Source organism: Ammospiza nelsoni, chromosome 8 (genome assembly GCF_027579445.1).
Source record: "Ammospiza nelsoni isolate bAmmNel1 chromosome 8, bAmmNel1.pri, whole genome shotgun sequence".
Taxonomy (NCBI): Eukaryota; Metazoa; Chordata; class Aves; order Passeriformes; family Passerellidae; genus Ammospiza; species Ammospiza nelsoni.
The window spans coordinates 2,643,279-2,660,702 of record NC_080640.1 but is presented as its reverse complement, the minus strand read 5'-3'; the positions used below and the strand labels follow the sequence as shown (position 1 = coordinate 2,660,702).

At 42.6% G+C, this 17,424-nt stretch overlaps 1 protein-coding gene across 2 annotated transcripts in view; it reads left to right on the top strand.

Moving 5' to 3' along the window:
• The window catches only part of DOCK1 (dedicator of cytokinesis 1), a 278,470-nt gene that overhangs the window by 17,675 nt on the left and 243,371 nt on the right, over window positions 1-17,424 (top strand). For both annotated transcript variants that reach the window (XM_059476562.1, XM_059476560.1), the window contains exons 2-5: window positions 5,664-5,747; window positions 11,063-11,103; window positions 13,075-13,130; window positions 15,093-15,189. In XM_059476562.1, the coding sequence (XP_059332545.1) occupies window positions 5,664-5,747; window positions 11,063-11,103; window positions 13,075-13,130; window positions 15,093-15,189 (278 nt within the window). The remainder of the gene's footprint in view (window positions 1-5,663; window positions 5,748-11,062; window positions 11,104-13,074; window positions 13,131-15,092; window positions 15,190-17,424) is intronic.

Here is a 17,424-nt window from a genome sequence, read left to right as displayed (position 1 = left end):
TCTGCCTTGAAAGGGGGGAGGAAGGAAAGCAAGAAACTGAACTTGCTTCTTGGAAATCTTAGCTTCAGCCAGAACTCTTCATTTCACAGAATCCCAGATTTGTTCAGGTTGGAAAAGAGCACCGAGATCTTTAAGGCTGTGCCCAGTCCCCAGCCCAGAGTGCCACCTCCAGTCCTTCCTTGGGCATCTGCAGGGATGGGCACTCCAAACTTCCCTGGGCAGCCCCTGCCAATGCCAAATCACCCTTTCCATGCAGAAATTCCTCCTGATGTCCACCCTGAGCCTCCCCTGGTGCAACATTTCTTCTTTTTGCTTTCCCTGGGAGCAGAGCCTGTTTCCCCCAGCTGTCCCCTCCTGTCAGGAGTTTCACAGAGCCACAAGGTCCCCTTGAGCCTCCTTTTCTCCAGATTTTATTTCTTTCTGTATTTTGTAATGAGTGCATAAAGGACAAATGAACATCTTCTTCTGTCCTCCTCAAGCTCTGCCAGCAGGGAAGTTGCACTTTGGGAAGACACCAGGCCCCAGCTTTGGGATTGTTCTGGATTTCTGGAGTTTCCTCAGCTTATTAATCAATTCTCACTGCTTGAATTAATTTCTGAAGTTTCCTCAGTTTATCAATTAATCCCCACTGGGTGGTGGGTGGTGAGACACCAAGTGTGATGCAGGACACGTTGCTGCCTTTGCCACCTGGTGTGAAACCTGGGGTGCCTGCTGGGGCTGAGAAAGGCTTGGTGGCCCTTCACTCTCTGTGTCCTGACTTTGGAAGAGGGAACCAGGCTGGCATTGCAGGGATTTCACCCTGAGGGGTTCCAGAGGCTGGTTTAGGGTTCTCTCACCCTCAGCAGATGCCCTGTGTGGGCATGGAGGAGTTTGCAGGGGAGCCATTGTGTGTTTCAGGAATTTGCTGCTCCCAGAGAGGAGGAGTGAAAGGAGCTGTCTCACCTCTGGAAGAGAAAGTGGTGATAAATCCTTTCTATCTACTTGAACTTGGGGGATTTGGGCTAATCCTGTGATAAAAGTCACATTTGTGGATTTAATCAATAAGATTAGAGCATCACTGGGCAGGAGGAACCTTGAGCTGGATTTCCTCCTTTAGCTTGGTGGTAACTGTTCAGATCTGAGATTTTTTCCAGGCTTCTTCTCTTTTCAGGAAATTAATTTTGTGGGAATGTTTGGGTAACAGAATAATTAAAATGTTGAGAAAGAACTCAGACTCAAGCTTGGTGAGACCAGGAATAACAAAACCAAGGTGAAGGTAAGAGGATCTACCCTTGGTTAATGCACACATGAAGTAATTGTATTTAACAGTTCTCAGGTGCAACTCCTGACTCAAACACTGCTTTTTTTCTTTTGCTTCTCTATTAGCCTCAGGTGTAGAAATTAGAAACTCCTCTGGGTGAGTAGCAGAGGACTAAAATCTACCTGAATACTCAAATCATCCACTTTCATTGTAGGGCAAATAGGAAAACCTTCAGGTGTCTTTTAATACCAGAGAATTTACAAAAGACTTTGCTTTCACCTCTGCAATTTGTCTGCTTTTATTGAAAAAGCACAGTTAGGATTTAAGGTTTTATTTTTTAAAAGCCAGTGTAAAATAAAGCTGGAAATGTGTTAAATGTAGTTTGGGTTCATTCAGGAGTTCAGAATGATTAATACAGCCTTTAAAGCAAAGTAATACCAGGGAATATTACTCTGTAACATTTTTATGCTATCTTAAGATATCTCACCTTTTGTACAGTTAGAAAAAAGCTTTTTCAGGACAAATTGATGTTATCTTTTTTGCTTTCTCCTTTGTTTCCACCACTAATTCTTGTAGTGTTGGCCCCCTCATTTTTCTGATGTGTGCAGACTGAGTGCAGCTCACAGAGGTGTTTGTTTTGTGTTCCTGAATGGTAAATGGGGATTTGGTGCAAATTCTGTAATGCCCTGCTCAGTGCTCCTTTCTTTATCAACTCTTAGGGCTGAAAAATTCCTCTTTCTGTGCCCACACTTAATCCTTTGCTTTTGGCAATTTGGGACCCTTGGGTGGATGTTGGATTTTTAAAATTAAGCACAACATACTTCAGTTAAACAAAAAAAAAAGAAAAAACAAACACCCAAAACCTTAATAAACAGAAAGCTATAGCTCAGGTTCTTAAATATTTTAAATGATAGCTCAGGATACAGTTGATGAGACAAAATGCAAACATACCAGTTTCATGCTTTACTCCTCCAAACTTTGTCTTTTCCTTTAATTAAAGCCTTGTTGTTTGCTCCAATCAAACACTTTCTATCACAACATCTTTTGATGCCACTGAACATAAAAAACCTTCCTGTGAGGAGGAGTTTCCTGCTCCCTTGCAGGGGAGTTTGGTGCAGTTCAAGCCTTGCTTTGTAATCTCAGGGGTGGAATGCACTTTATAGTTACTTGGGCTGTTTGCTTCACGATCTGTCAATGCTGTTGGAAGCCAGAAATGTGATTTATTTTCTCTTGCAGACATATTTTTCACACATATATATATTTTTGAAGATAAATCACCCCTCCCTGGCTCCTCAGTCAGTTGAGGTCAGTGGGAGCTGGCGTGGGCAGTAATTACCATTTGATGGCTGTTTGTCATCTTCTGTCACAAGAATTGGTCATTCCTCTGCGGCTCCTGCTGCCTGACCTTCCCTGTTGTGACAGACACCAGTTTTAGCACTCTTGGGCATAAATTTTAGTGCCTTTTATTCATAGCTGCCTTTGATCCTGAGCGTTATTCCACTTAAATGGTGGAGAAACGCTCAGCTGAAGTGTGAATTGAGTACAGGACTGGTTTTTAATCTGCTGTAATGCAGATTTTTCCTGGCTGGGATGTGTGGTGTGAGTCAGTGACGTTGCTTGTCAGGGTCCTGGAGGTGGGAGACTGTCCTTGGATCCATTTCTGGATGTGTGAACATCCCAGGGGCCTTGACTGAGCTGTGAGCACTGAAGGATCTCAGTAAACACCACAAGGATTCTTTTGGAGGAGTTAAGGCTGTGTAACTTTGTTTTCCCTGCTATGCACAAAAGCTGAAATGTGAATTTTTCTGGGGGGTGTTTCCAAGCAGACTGTCCCACGTGCTCTGTGTTCACTGCTGTGAACAGTTTAAAATGCTCATTTTGTTGAGGTTTTTCTCAGAACCCCCTTCTCCTGCCGGGCAGCATTTATGGCTCTCAGATATCCTGTGCCAGATACCTGGGAGGGAGAGTTTGTCTGTCTCTAAGAATGACAAAATTAAGGGAAAAATTAAAACACAAATAGCTTGGCTTGTTTTGGTGTCAATAAAACTGTTCCTTTCTAAAAGCTTCATTTAAATCCTGGTGATATTGGTCTCTGCAGTGCACCTGACCTTTATTCTTCCTACCCTGTAGTGTGTTTTAATTTCATTAATAATCTTCCACCTTCTACAATGTTTTCCAAACTGCTTTTCCATGGCTTCTTTTTCACTTGTGCACTCAGATTAATTTATTTACCTCTTCACTCTAAAGTCTGTCAAGCCAGAGGAGTTCTGCAGAGAAAAAGGCCCAGCCAGCCTGGGTGGATTGATTTATGGGTGAGCCAGTGGGTTATAAATTGATTTACCAGTGGATTATTTATGGATGAGCCAATGGATTATGGATTTATTTATGGGTGAGACAATGGGTTATGGATTGATATTTTTTTTTTCTTTTTTTTTTTTTTTTTTTTTTTTTTTTTGGTGATCCATTGGGTTGTGGATTGATTTATTGGTGAGCCAGTGGTTTAAGGGTTGATTTATTGGTGAGCCAGTGGATTATTTATTGGTGATCCAGTGTCTTATGGATTGATTTATTGGTGAGACAATGAGTTATGGATTATTTATTGGTGATCCAATGAGTTATGGATTGAATTGTTAGTGAGCCAATGGATTATTTATTGATTTGTTGGTGATCCAGTGGGTTATGGATTGACTTATGGGTGATCCAGTGGGTTATGGATTATTTATTGGTGGGCCAATGGTTTATGGATTGATTTATTGGTGATTCAATGGGTTATGTATTGATTTATGGGTGATCCAGTGGATTATAGATTGATTTATGGGTGAGCTAGTGGGTTATGGATTGATTTATTGGTGATCCAATGGTTTATGGATTGATTTATGGGTGAGTCAATGGATTATGGATTATTTATTGGTGAGCCAAGGGATTATTTATTGATGATCTGGCTGTGAGCTGGAGCTCCAGGGGTTCTGGGGAGGATAAATTCCTGGAGTCTGGAACTGGAGCGGGCAGTGGGCTCTGTGCCCCATCCTCGTGCTGGGATCAGAGCTCCCCTGGGCTGTTGCTGGGGTGTGAACACGATCAGATCTGGGCTCAGGGCAGGGGTTTTGTGCAGCTCCAGTTGCTGCAGATGTGGTTTGGGGTGCTGGTCTCCTGTAATGCAGGAGGGGTGCTGGGGTGGGAGGGAGCTGCCAGCTCTGGATCCCACCCTTATGGCTTCATGTGGAACTCTGCCACAGGTTTGGGATTTGAGGGGTTTTAGGAAGTGCTGTGTTACCTGTAATGGGTGTGGGACGGGTTGTGGATGCTCTGTGAACTCCTGGTCTGAAATCAATTCCTCTGACAGCCACGTGTCCCTTACCCAGCTCTTTCTGTTCCAATAAAGCATCCCTGAGCCCTGCCCTGGAAACTGAGGCAGAAAGAAAAGCAGTGACAATCTCAGGGTGGGAGGGACTTCAGAGGTGATTAATATGTTCCAAAAATGCTTTTGTTTCCTGAAGAGCTACAACAAATAGTGAGAAATTCTAATTTTCAGGACTTATCGATCCTCTTTGGAGGGAGTAGCTGCAGTTGTAAATTGAGGAAGAAACTTCTGTGGGTCCACCTTGAGTAAAGTTCTTTAATTTCAATCTTCTGAAATGTTTCAGTCTCTGCCTTCAATCATGAGGACACTCCTTGGTATTGGAAGATTTTTTTTTTCTCCTACAGAGCATTTACTCCATATAAAACTTATAAAAATTTGGCTTTTGGAGTTGTAACTGTTTTGGTTTTTGAATCATGAGTATTTTTTTCCCAACCAAACCTGGTTTGTAGCATTCTTGTCAGATGCATTTGTGGACATTGCCCAGATTTTCTTTTGGGAGTGGCAGGCAGGAATGGTCTTTGAGTTCCTGTTGGATTTGTTGTACTTTATTGTACAGTGGGTTGCTGCACTTGCCTCAGCCACTCAGAAATTCTGAAATCATATTTTTCGACATCCTGTGCATGCAGTAAATGAATGAAATGACTGAGAAATCATCCTTTAATGTTAGGGTGGCAATTTGAGTTTCCTGAAGACACTTTATAAGTTTTCTGTGTGTTGAGCTGACAGCGAAAGACAGAGCAGTTCTTTGTAGAACTGCCTAAAATTGACACAAAGTGCTGTGGAAGGCTGGCAAATACAACAAAAATTGAGTCTATTGCCATGGAGAAGCAAGGCATTACAAACACAGCGAGGGACAGCTTTAGGAAGTGAATTTGTGGGTTTTATTTTGTTACAAAGGGAATTATTAATGAATTTAAGAACTTGGCTGGATTTTTATAGAATATATATTTTTTTTACAAAAAGGTTCAGAATGGCAATAATGAGTCATAAAAGCAGTGATGTGGTGAAGCACCTGGAATTGTGCTGTCTTGCTGTACTAACAGCAGTGTTCCCTCTGTCCAGCTCTCTACAACTACGATGCCAGGGGACCTGATGAACTCTCACTGCAGATTGGGGACACTGTGCACATCCTGGAAACTTATGAGGGTAAGATGGCAAAAATTCAATTGAAAAATAAGATTTCTTTGGGGAATTGCATTCCTTTTCTGTTTGTGACCCTCTTGAACTGGAAATTGAAATAAATGGAGACATGTGGTTGATGAGCTGCTGAATGAGCACTGGATTTTCTGGGGAAGAAGAATTTTCCCACAACTGGGTTTGTGTGGATCAGTTGTAGCATCTCCCCCATGTTAGAGAAATGGGAGATGCTTTTTGGGAACCCAGAAATGGGAGATGCTTTTTGGGTACCCTTGGGTGATGCAAAAGAACCTGCTGCTACAAGAAGTTTAATCTGAATTTGGAAGTCACCTGGGTCTTGAGTTATTTGTGTCCCTTCTGGGTGCCTGTGTTGGTGATTTCAGCCTTTTCCAGGTGCCTCTTTGATGTGAAACTCTACAAACATCACCTTTACCAAAACCTTTCCTCCCTGATCCAATGCTGAGTTTGATAATCAACATGATGTGGAAATTGTCACAACGTTTTCAGCTCTTAAAGCAAGCAAAATAAAACTTCCATTATATCCTTGAGTTGGAATTTGCTGCAGTTTGGAGAGGTGTGGGGCACACAGAACTGATGTGTGTGTTTAAAATAGTGTGTAACATTGTCTTGTGGACGCATGATTTACTTTAATATATTGATTTAATTTGCTTCTCTAGACATTGATCTGGGTGATAAATTTATTTTAGTTAATGGATTAATTGGATTTTTTTAAATGTTCCATTTACTGAAACAAACAATGCTATTTCAGCAAGAGTTGATCATCACTTGAAGTGGAATTTTTGAGTTTTCTCATTATTCCTGGGCTGGCCTTTTCTTGGAGCTCAGTTTGCTGCTGCAATGCCAAGTTTGACTCTGAGCAAAGCAATCTTTCCACTATCTGATGTTGCATGCTTTAATAAACCCCTAATAATGCAGAGATTTTAAATGCAAATGGAGTGATTCAAATATTGCACAGCTTTGTACTTCTATATAAAAATAGATTTATTTAATGAATGTGGGAGAAACTGAGCAGGGAATGTGAAACCCTATTAAATGCTGCAGTCCTATCAGATGCTGAAACCCTAATAAATGCTGACTGTTCCCAAATAAATGGGACAGTGGGGATGGGCTGGAAATAGAGGAAAACCTTCACCCTCTCAGGGTTTGGAGCACATGGGATGAGTTCATGGTGAAAGAAATGCAAATTCCTGTTCTCCCAAGCTCTGATTGCTCATTCCCAACTGAGATGGGGAAACTTAAAAAAAACTCCTACAAATCAAGCAAAAACAAAGGATGACAAGTCTACAAAAGCTCTTAATATCCTCAGTTCAATAGATCAACAGAATATATCGAACACAACAGACCACAATTATCTAAACCTGTTTTAATACTTACAAATAATCAACTTTTACTTTTTAATTTATTAAGAAAAACTGTAATGTTACTTCTCTAAATTTCTAACAAAATCTCAAAAAACTCTCCTAAACTACAACAAACTGAGACCAAACCTCTCTCTGAGCCTCTCAAAAGAACTCTCAACATTTCAATTCCTACAAAACCATCACCAAACCACAACAACCAAACCTAAGACAGACATTTAAGTGATGCTGTAACTCTTCTCTTGTGTTCAGAGCTGCCAAGATCAGGGGATTGTTTGAGTTATTTCATCTCCTGCTTTCCCTGGATAAAATTGCTGTGGATTGTGCCCCTGGGAGGTTTTGTACCCTACAGATTCCCAGGGGTGTGCCAGACTGAGCTGGGAATGGGCCCATCCGAAGGAAAACCTTCTAAATTAAATAATCCTGGGACAGATGAGTTGTTGGGAGAGTCAGTAAAGCCTTTTTTGTGAGGATTTTGCCTTTCCTGCCCCTTTTCCCTGTGGGAAAAGCAGTTGGCTTTTTTCATGGGTACCTGTTGGAGTCCACATCTGCTCCTCCCATCCTGAGTATCCATCTCCTCCCAATCTACAATAAATTAGATACTATTTTAAATTAGTTTTCTGCAATAATTCCTAAATTGAGAGTAGTTTTGAAGACTGGTCTCTGTCTATGGGCTTGGAAATGGTAGAAATTAATTTTTGGGTTTTTTTCCTCTGAATCTGCATTGCAAAGAAAACTCATGGGAAATCCTTGCTCAGTTGGGGTCTCTGACGAAGAGAGATGAGGACCTGGAAGGGCTCAGTCTCAGGTCTGCAAGATCTGATTTTAGGACAAATGTAGGATATCTGTTGCTGCCATGTACTGGAATTAATTTGAGTTGAACTTTTCTCCTGTGTTTAAAATAATATTTACTTTTGCTCATGAGTAGAACTTATTTTGGAATTTGTGTTTATTATTAAAGTTTTGAGATTTTAAATTCTAATTGTGGAATTTTTTTTCCCCTCTAAAATGCAGAAAAATTCTGTAGAAAGAATTCAGTGTGTGGATCCTGTAAAGTTTCAGTCTTGGTGAAAATTCCTCTGTTTTTATGGGAGTGAGGGGATTGAAAATAAATGTACACATTTCATTATTAAATACTAAATTTGTGTTCTTCCAGGAACCAAAGTAAAGATGAGATGACTTTCTAGACAAATTAATATTGAAAATAATTTTTTTTCTTTTAGGAAGTATTTTAGTTTATTTTTCAGTTAGAAAACTTTCTCTGTCCTAATCTGAGCCTTAGAGGAGAAGCCAAACAGGAAAGCCCTCGGAATTCCCAAATATCCTGCTCTGCAGGAGAGGAGGATTGCCTTTTGTAGCAGATACCCTAAAACCCAAGTATTTGCCACATTCTGGGTTAACACTTTCTGCATCTTTGTTTTAATTCTGTTTCTTGACATTATTTGATGGAATGTGCAAATGGAACCGTACGATCAATAAATGTGGCTGATTAAGGGGAATTGCTGGGAAATGTAACAGAAAATCAACCTCAAGACCAAGATTAACTGTTGGAGCATCAATTAATTTCTAGTGCTGCTCTAGTGAGAAGGGGGTTTGGCTTCCCAAACAGGGATTTTCACAGAAGTTATTCTTGATATTATGGGAAAGTTTCGCTTTTGTTGCAGTTTTTTTGTTTGTGAATGCAGTGGAACTGTCAGAATGGATGCATTGTTTGGGGGTAACCACAGCAAATTCTTGAGTGTCTTTTGCAGCTTTGACAGACAGAAATATTTCATTGGTTATTATTTCATTGGTGTCCTCTTAGTTGAGCATTTCCATGGATGCACAGCTCCAGCTGTTTGGTGCCAGATTTCCTAAGGGCAAGGTCTGGTCTGGTCCAGGGATGAGGAGTCCACAGCCTGTGCCAGGGCATCCCCTCCTTCCCAGGGAAGGAATTCCTGGAATCCTCCAATGCTTTGGGCTGGAAGGGACCTTAAATCCACCCAGTGCCACCCCTGCCATGGCAGGGACACCTCCCACTGTCCCAGGATGTCCCAATTTCCAAGCTGGGCACTGCCAGGGATCCAGGGGCAGCCACAGCTGCTCTGGGAATTCCATCCCATCCCTTCCTCATCCTCCCAGGGAGAAATTCCTTCCCAATATCCCGTCTAAATCCACCCCTTGTCAGCTTAAAGCCATTCCCTGTGTGCTGTCCCTCCATCCTTTGTTCCCAGTCCCTCTCCAGCTCTCCTGGAGCCCCTCCAGGCCCTGGAAGGCTCTGAAGGCTTTGAAGTGGTAGAAGCTTGGTTTTTGGGGTTTTTTCCTCTCTGAATCCGCATTGCCAAGAAAAACTCATGGGAAATCCTTGCTCAGCTGGGGTCTCTGCAAAGAGAGATGAGGAGTTGGAAGGGCTCAGTCTCACATCCATGGTGAGCTCTGAGCTCTCCCTGGAGCCTTCTCCTCTCCAGGTGAGCCCTCCCCAGCTCTCCCATGTTTTTGGGGAGTTGTTTAGAGGTGGCCTCACCCTTTGAGTGACCCTGTCCCCATCTGAGCCCCTTGTTGGGCAGCCCCAGTGTCCCCAGCTGCCCCAGTGGGAGCTGCAGGGGCGCCCTGGGCTCCCTCACAGCTCCAGGAGGAGCCTGGTGGGACCTGCCTGGCCGCAGCAGCAGCCCTGCAGCAGCAGCAGTGCAGCCAGTTCTCCAAGGCAGGTTTGGGCTGCTCTCTTCTCCAAGATCCCGGCAGCTCTGGCTGCAGAACTCCAGGAAGGAGAGGTTCATCCACGGGGAGCTGTCTGTGCCACAGGGCTTTTATTGCACAGGATGTCCTGAGGCAGCACAGGAGAGGAATAATGATTGTTTGTTCTCCAGTTTGTGCAGTGCATCTGATCACAGTTCTGTTGTTCAGCAGTTTGAACTGCAGGACTTCAAAATGTTGCTTTATTCGTCTGAAACTGTGGGAATTCCATTTTTTATTAGGATTGGAGTCTGTGAACAGGTTTGAGGCAGTGGAGGGAACACAGGCAGAAATGCTTTGGCTCCTTTGCACCTGGCCAAGGCTGGGAGTGCTGATTTCAGCAGCAGTTTGGTGTTCTTGGGAAGCAGTGGGAGTGTGGGATGTGAGGCTGTGGTGCCTCTGTTGGGAGGTGAAGTGTGGTGGTTACAAATCTGAGATTTTTGAGGTGGTGCTAACCCAGCCCCAAGAGCTGCAGGGGAGGAGGTGATGAATCCCTTGGGCTTGTGCTGCAGGAGAGCAGACTGAAAAACCCCCCGTACCTCAGCCTTTAATTTGGATTTCTGGCTCCACATTGTGTGTAATGAATTTATCAGCATGTGTTGGTTCCATGGAAGTTTCTCCCGGTTCCCAGGACTGGGACTGCAGTTTTTATTCCCCATCTGCTTTGTGATCTCCTCATCCTCCCCTCCACAGGGATGCTGTGCTGTGCAAACCCTTCTTTGCCAGGCTGGAGGGGTGGATGCTGCATCCAGGCTCACTTCTCCAAAAGGGCTCCTTGCTTTTGTATTTTGATATGTGACTCCTAAATTCCCAGGTATTCCTGTTCCCTGGTGAGGTTGCTAACAGCTGAAGACTTGGATTTGGGGAATTTAAGTGGGTTTGAAATGGAAGTAGCCTCTGAGTAAATTTTTTTCAAGTTAATGCTCTTAAATTGGTTTTGTTTGTATTGGTGAATCAGTAATTAAAATTAAATGCACAGCAATTAAAGACATCATGTGAACCACCACCTCTGTCATGTACTTCTCTCCATTATCACTCTGATTTGGCACCTTCCAGGATGATTTGTTTTATCCAGGATATTTATTAAGCCTGTGGAAAATTGAAATTGAGGTGGGATGTGCAGAGCTGAAGCATGATCAGAAACCACCTCAGGGTGCTGCTGAGCTGGGGAGGAGCAGCTGGGAGGTGCCCTAAATGAACTTTTTAATGCTTTTCCCCTTTTGTCTCTCCCAGGTTGGTACAGGGGTTATACACTACGGAAGAAATCCAAGAAGGTGAGTGTTGCCAGAGTGTGATCCTCATTTTTCTCTTGGAATAAGATGGATTTTGGCTCTGGATGTGTGGGTGGGATGGAGCTGGATCCCAGGTGTGCACTGGTCCCTGCTGCTCTGTGTCCTCAGCCTCTGGTCAGCGGGGATTTTTCAAGTTAATAAAAACTGATTTTAGCAAGGCCTGAAAGGTGAGTGGCATATCCAGCTCTGGGCTCCAAAGGGAGGACGTGGAGCTGCTGGAGAGAGCCCAGAGCAGGCACAGGATGATCCCAGGGATGGAGCAGCTGTGCTGGGAGAGCTGGGGTTGCTCAGCCTGGAGAAGGGAAACTTTGAGGTGACCTCATTGTGGTCACCTTACAGTGCCTGAAAGAGCTGCAGGAAAGATGGAGAGAGATTTGGGACAAGGGATGGAGGGACAGGACAAGGAGGAATGGCTTTAAGCTGGAGGAGGGGAGGTTTAGATGGGATATTGGGAAGGAATTGTTCCCTGGGAGGTTTAAGAAGGGCTGGGATGGAATTCCTGGAATCAAAGTAAATGTTTCAGTCTGGAAAAGGCCTTAAATCCCACCCAGTGCCACTCCTGCCATGGCATGGACACTTCACTGTCCCAGGTGCTCCCAGCCCCAGTGTCCACCCTTGGGCACTGCCAGGGATCCAGGGGCAGCCACAGCTGCTGTGGAGAAGCAGCCCCAGAGCAGTTTGGCTGTCCCTGCATCCCTGGCAGTGCCAAGGCCAGGCTGGAGCACCTGGGACAGACAGGGGAGGTGTCCCTGCCATGGCAGGGCTGGCACTGGATGGGATTTAAGGTCCCTACCAAGCCAGACTATTTTATATTTCTGTCATCCCAGTTTTTGCACTTTAAAGGTAAATCAGTCACTAACTCTTGATATGCATCATCTTTTTTTATGCAGTAACTGCTGCACCAAACTTTTCCTCAGTGAAAAGTTCAGATCTTGATGTTCTCCTTGCTCTGTTCAGAGGCTGACACTGCTTCTGTTAAATTCTGAATTCCTGGAGAAATGCAGCTCCCTGACCTCGGGAGTTTTCAGTTGTTCCCTTTGGAGAGGGGAGGAGGCTCCTCCTGCACTGGAATTCCCGTGTGCACCAGGGGCTGCACTTACAGCAGCTTTTCTGAGGGGAAACCGCACAAATACTGGTTGTAGCATCGTGTTTTATTTTTGGAGCCTTTTACTTCATAGTAGTAATTAAACAAAATTTAACTTCAGGGTTTGCTGCTTTTTTTCACTGAAACACTGCAAATGCCATGTTTTCCTCCAAAGGTGTGTTTTTAGATGCTTCCTTGTCTAAAAATACGGAGTTTGGTGGTTCATCCCACCCATTTTCTTACCAGGCTGGGTTTTTATTCTATTTTTGTACCTGCCTTCCTTTTTTTTGTGTGTATGAACACAATGAATTTCTTAGAAACCATATTTCATGAATGTGCTTTTTACAGTCTGAAAAGCAATTAGAAATTTTTCTTGCCTTACATTAATTCCACGTGTTGCTGCATTTGTCTGGCTGCCACTAAATTTAGTTATTTTAAAATATTTTTAAACTGGGGTAAAAATTCACATGCCCATGCTCTGTTTCCCCTGGTGGCTTCCCAAGAATTTCTATTATTGCATTCCCAGATGATCAGAAAACTGAGCTCCTGCCTTGAAGAGTGGATGGTGGAATTTGCTTTATCAGCTTGACTTGGATTATTTTAACAATATTCTTTTATTTCTGGCATCTTGATAAATTTAGAGTATTTTTTCAGAGAAGCTGTAAGGTTGCAATAAGATCTTGACAGGACAGGCAATGCAGAAATTCAATATATATTAAAAAAGTCCCAAACACAACTGTTCTGATGCTCGGGGATGTGAATGGCTCTGCACACCCAGCAGTGTTTTGGCATATTTTAGGTAATAAACACAATCTGTTGTGTGCAGCTGGTTAAATAACACATTTTTTTCCTCTCCCTCCCTCTCCAAGGGCATATTCCCTGCCTCCTATATCCATCTCAAGGAAGCAATCGTTGAAGGCAAAGGGTAAGTTGGGTTTGAAAAGAACAAAACTCCTTTTTCCTGCTTTATCCACATCATTTCAATGCATTTCCAAGTAGCTTACACTTGTTTCCATGTAGTTTTCTGCCTCAGTGAGAAGTTATTTTGTGTTTTTCCTGCTCCTTTCCCTGCTGTGTGCAGTGGTTTGAGCTGTATTTGTTGTTCAGCAGCTCTTCAGATCTTTTTGTATCAAATCAGCTTTGCTGGGCATGCCGGTAGAAGTATCTAACATGAGTGTAAAAGTTGATTTAAAACCAGGAAAAAAACCCCAACCAAATCCAGAGGAAAAAGGAGGTGGAGTGAAATTAATAAATCATTACCCAGGTATGAAATGGACTGAAACAGGATTAAAATGTTTTATTCCTTTGTGCCTGATTTATTTTTATACTCTGTTAAATATGTAAATGATCAAACTACTAATCATGAGATTGCTGCATAATGACATCTTCCTTGCTGATTGCAAAACTGCCTTTAAGTACCCTACTTCTGCAATATTCAAAGATTTGCTGGTGTTTCTTACCTTCATGGCACCTCATTTTAAAACAAATTACACAGAAACTTCGTGGTAAGGAATTGAACCCTTGTTTTTCATTGTGAGACCTGTATTTTGAAAAAAAAAAAATCAAAGAGCAGTATGGTGGCCTTGCAGGTTGGGCTCAGCTGTTTTTTATCTTGGTTGTTTCTTGTAAAATAAATCAGTCAGTAATGAGTGTTGTAGTGAGGTGTGCATTGATATCCTTGGGAGTGTGGAAATGAGGAGAGGCTGGGAAAATTCTGAAAGGTGTGGAGGGATAGGATGAGAGGGGATGGCCTTAAACTGAAGGAGGACAGGGATGGATGGGATATTGGGAATTAGGAATAATTCTCTGTGAGAGTGGGCAGGCCCTGGCACAAGGTGCCCAGAGCAGCTGTGGCTGCCCCTGGATGGATCCCTGGAAATGTCTCGGGCCAGGCTGGACACTGAGGTTGGAGCACCTGGGGACAGTGGGAGGTGCCCCTGCCCATGGCAGGGGGAAATGATGCCTCAGGTTTAACTTTTCAATGTTTCACATTCTGTGCTGCTTTAGTGTGTGGGGCTGGGCTCACATCAGGGATGCTGAGCTCTGTGCACAGAGCAGGGACACAAAACAATTCCTGCTCCAGCTGGGCACCAAGGACAAATGACCCAAATCTCAGCCCAGGAGCACAAACCCCGTGGGCTGCAGAGAGAAAAACAAGCAGGGTGGGACTGCAGGGCTAAAGCTGGAATGGGACAATGAACTGCAAGGTGCAAATGGAGCAGAGCTGATCCCAGGGACAGAGCCCGTGCCCGGCCGTGCATTTTGGGGCCATTTTGGTTCATCTTGGGTGCAGCCCTGGCTGGGCTCTGGTGCTGCCCAAGGTGCATCCATGGAGGAGATGCTGTGAATCAATCCCTGCTTTATTCTGGAGCTCTGTCCAGCCTCTGTTCTAGGGCAGCCTGCACAAGACATCAGTCCAAGATCATCTTTGATCCCTTCCAACCTGAACCATTCCATAATTCCATAATCTGAGCACATCCAAATACCTTCTATGTGGGGTGATTTTACTGGTGTGCTTCAATATCTGATAACATCTTATTTTTGCTTATAAATTTACAACAAGTGATGCTAATTCCAAGCCACTTCTACTCCGTTCCCTTTGGAAATGAGCAGTTCTTCCTCAGGAATTATTCTAGATCAGGTGGTTTAGATGAAAAACCAGCATAAAAATATCTACAGGAGAGCCTGCTCTGTGCAGTGGTGGTGTCACCATTCCTGCAATTGCTGAGAAATTGAGTGGGTGTGGCACTGGGGACATGGCTTAGTGCTGACCATGGTGGTGCTCAGTGACCTTAAAGCTCCTTTCAAACCTTAACAATTCTGTGGTTCTTCATTCCCACTGAAGCTGCTGCTTAATTCAGCCTCTTTTTCAACTCTTCCTCTTCAGCCAACACGAGACTGTGATCCCCAACGAGCTGCCCCTGATCCAGGAGGTCACCACCACGCTGAGGGAATGGTCCATCATCTGGAGACAGCTCTATGTGGTGAGCAAAGCTCAGCAAAACCTTCACACTGGGAGGGTTTGATGGGAAAAGTAGTGCTGGGAAAGGTACAGGAGAAATGGGAAGGAACTGCTGTTTATGAAGGAATTCTTAATGAATTTTCCCTTCTGTTGTTGTTCTAAAGTTACTTTCAGTGCTGAAAATCCATGTAGCATCATCTCTGCTAAAGCACAAATCTCAGTAGGTTTTTGTGCTTGTTAAAGCACAAATCTCTTGCCTGTTTTCTCAAATCTCTTTATTTTCTTGTGCAGAATCAGGTTCTTTTTAGAGTGTTACCTTTATCTAGCAATAGTTTGAAGAGCAGTTACAATCCCTTTTTTGTGTAGATTCTGTTATGTTATATATATATAAAACATATATATATATAAAATATACAGAGTATATAAACATATAAATATAGTTTATATATAAAAAATATATATTAAATATATAGAATATATAAACATATAAATATAGCTTATATAACATATAGTATATACAAAACATATGTAAAGCATATATAAAACATACAAAATATATATACTTAATATATAATATATACACAGAACATATAATACATGTATAATATATATGTATCTTTTATTTATAGAAAATATAATATTTTATATTTACATATTATAATATATGTACATAAAATTAATACATATTCTAATATATAGGTTATGTATGCATAACATATAATAGATATATAACATTATATATGTGTTTTATTTTTAAGGTAGATACAGATTTGGAGTAATTTAAGTTGTAATTTTATTAAAGAAATAGTGTTCAGGCTGTTTCTTAAGGCTGCCAGTCTCTGTTATGAAATAATTGAGTATTTAATGTTGAATTTGTGGGTGTAAACTGAAAGCTTTGTGAAATTATCAGTGCAGGCCTTTAGCCTCTCAGTATTCCTTTACATAAAGTTGATTGTTCCCAAATTTTGGCACCTTAATTTGCATCCTTGTTTATTTTGATATGCTAATGTTTCAACCACATAAGAATATATTCTTAGGAATTTGCAGTGATAATTATTGATAGTGTCTCAGATGAGAAGGTGACAAAACCAGAGGTGAAAGTGCACATAAATAAGATCAAGAGTTCAAATTTCTATTTAAAAGTGCAGTTCAGATGTGAAGCAAGGCCTGCTGTGGGATTTAAGGGACCTGGCCCCCATTGTGATGCTCTCATTGTGCAAGGTCACTGTAACAAGATAATGGGAACATGAAATTCCTTTATTTAAAGCAGGCTTTAATGCAGTCTCTGTTTCCCATAAATATGTTTGAAATCTTGTATCATAAAAGTGCAAGCTGTGTAATGAAGACACCGAGTGTAATGAAGACGTTTGTGCTGACTAATGTGGCTTTTAATCACACCCATGAAAATAAAGATTAGGAGTAAGAGTGTAATGGAAGTGATGTAGTGTGGCAATATAGAAGATGAAGGATAATATCTTCTATGAAAAGAAACAGATTATGTGTTAAACAGAGAGCTTTAAGGAGCTGGAATAGCAGGGAGTTTGTGAGGTGAGGAGCAGGGAATGAGTAGAAATAAAGGCAGAAATAAAGGAGGAGGAACAGAAGCTCAAGAGGGCACTGGGAACAGCTTTGCCCTTGGAATCCCAGCATGGTTTTGGTTTTGAGGGACCTTAAATCCCACCCAGTGCCACCCCCTGGCATGGCAGGGACACCTTCCAGCATTCCAGGGTGCTCCAAGCCCATCCAACCTGGCCTTGGGCACTGCCAGGGGGGGAAGTGGGGCTGGGGCTTGGAGCAGCCTGGGACAGTGCAATTTGTGGGTGGGACTGGTTTGGCTTTAAGGTCTCTCCCAAACCATTCCTTTCTAGGATTCCATGTTAAACAATACTTCAATTCTTTGCTAATAACTTTGGGGCAGTCAGGGCAGGTTTGGTTTACTGGAGGTAACTGGTTTCAGACTGGGCAGTTTGCAGGCTTGGGGGATATTCCATGCTGTCCCTATCTTGCATATCAAAACCCATTAAGCCACATTTTTGCCTTGATTCAGTTTGTAATTTGTGTTTGAATCTTGAATGGATGTTCAGATTTTGTTTGCAGAGAGCAGGGGATGTGGAATGTTTCCCATCTCTCTGCTTTATGATTCCCTGCAGCCTCAAAAATCAGGAACCTCTTCCCCATTTGGGCTTGTCTGTATTTAGCTCCCAGCCATATGTGCCTGTTGTGTCTTTCTCTGCTGCATTAAAGAGCTTTTAATAAT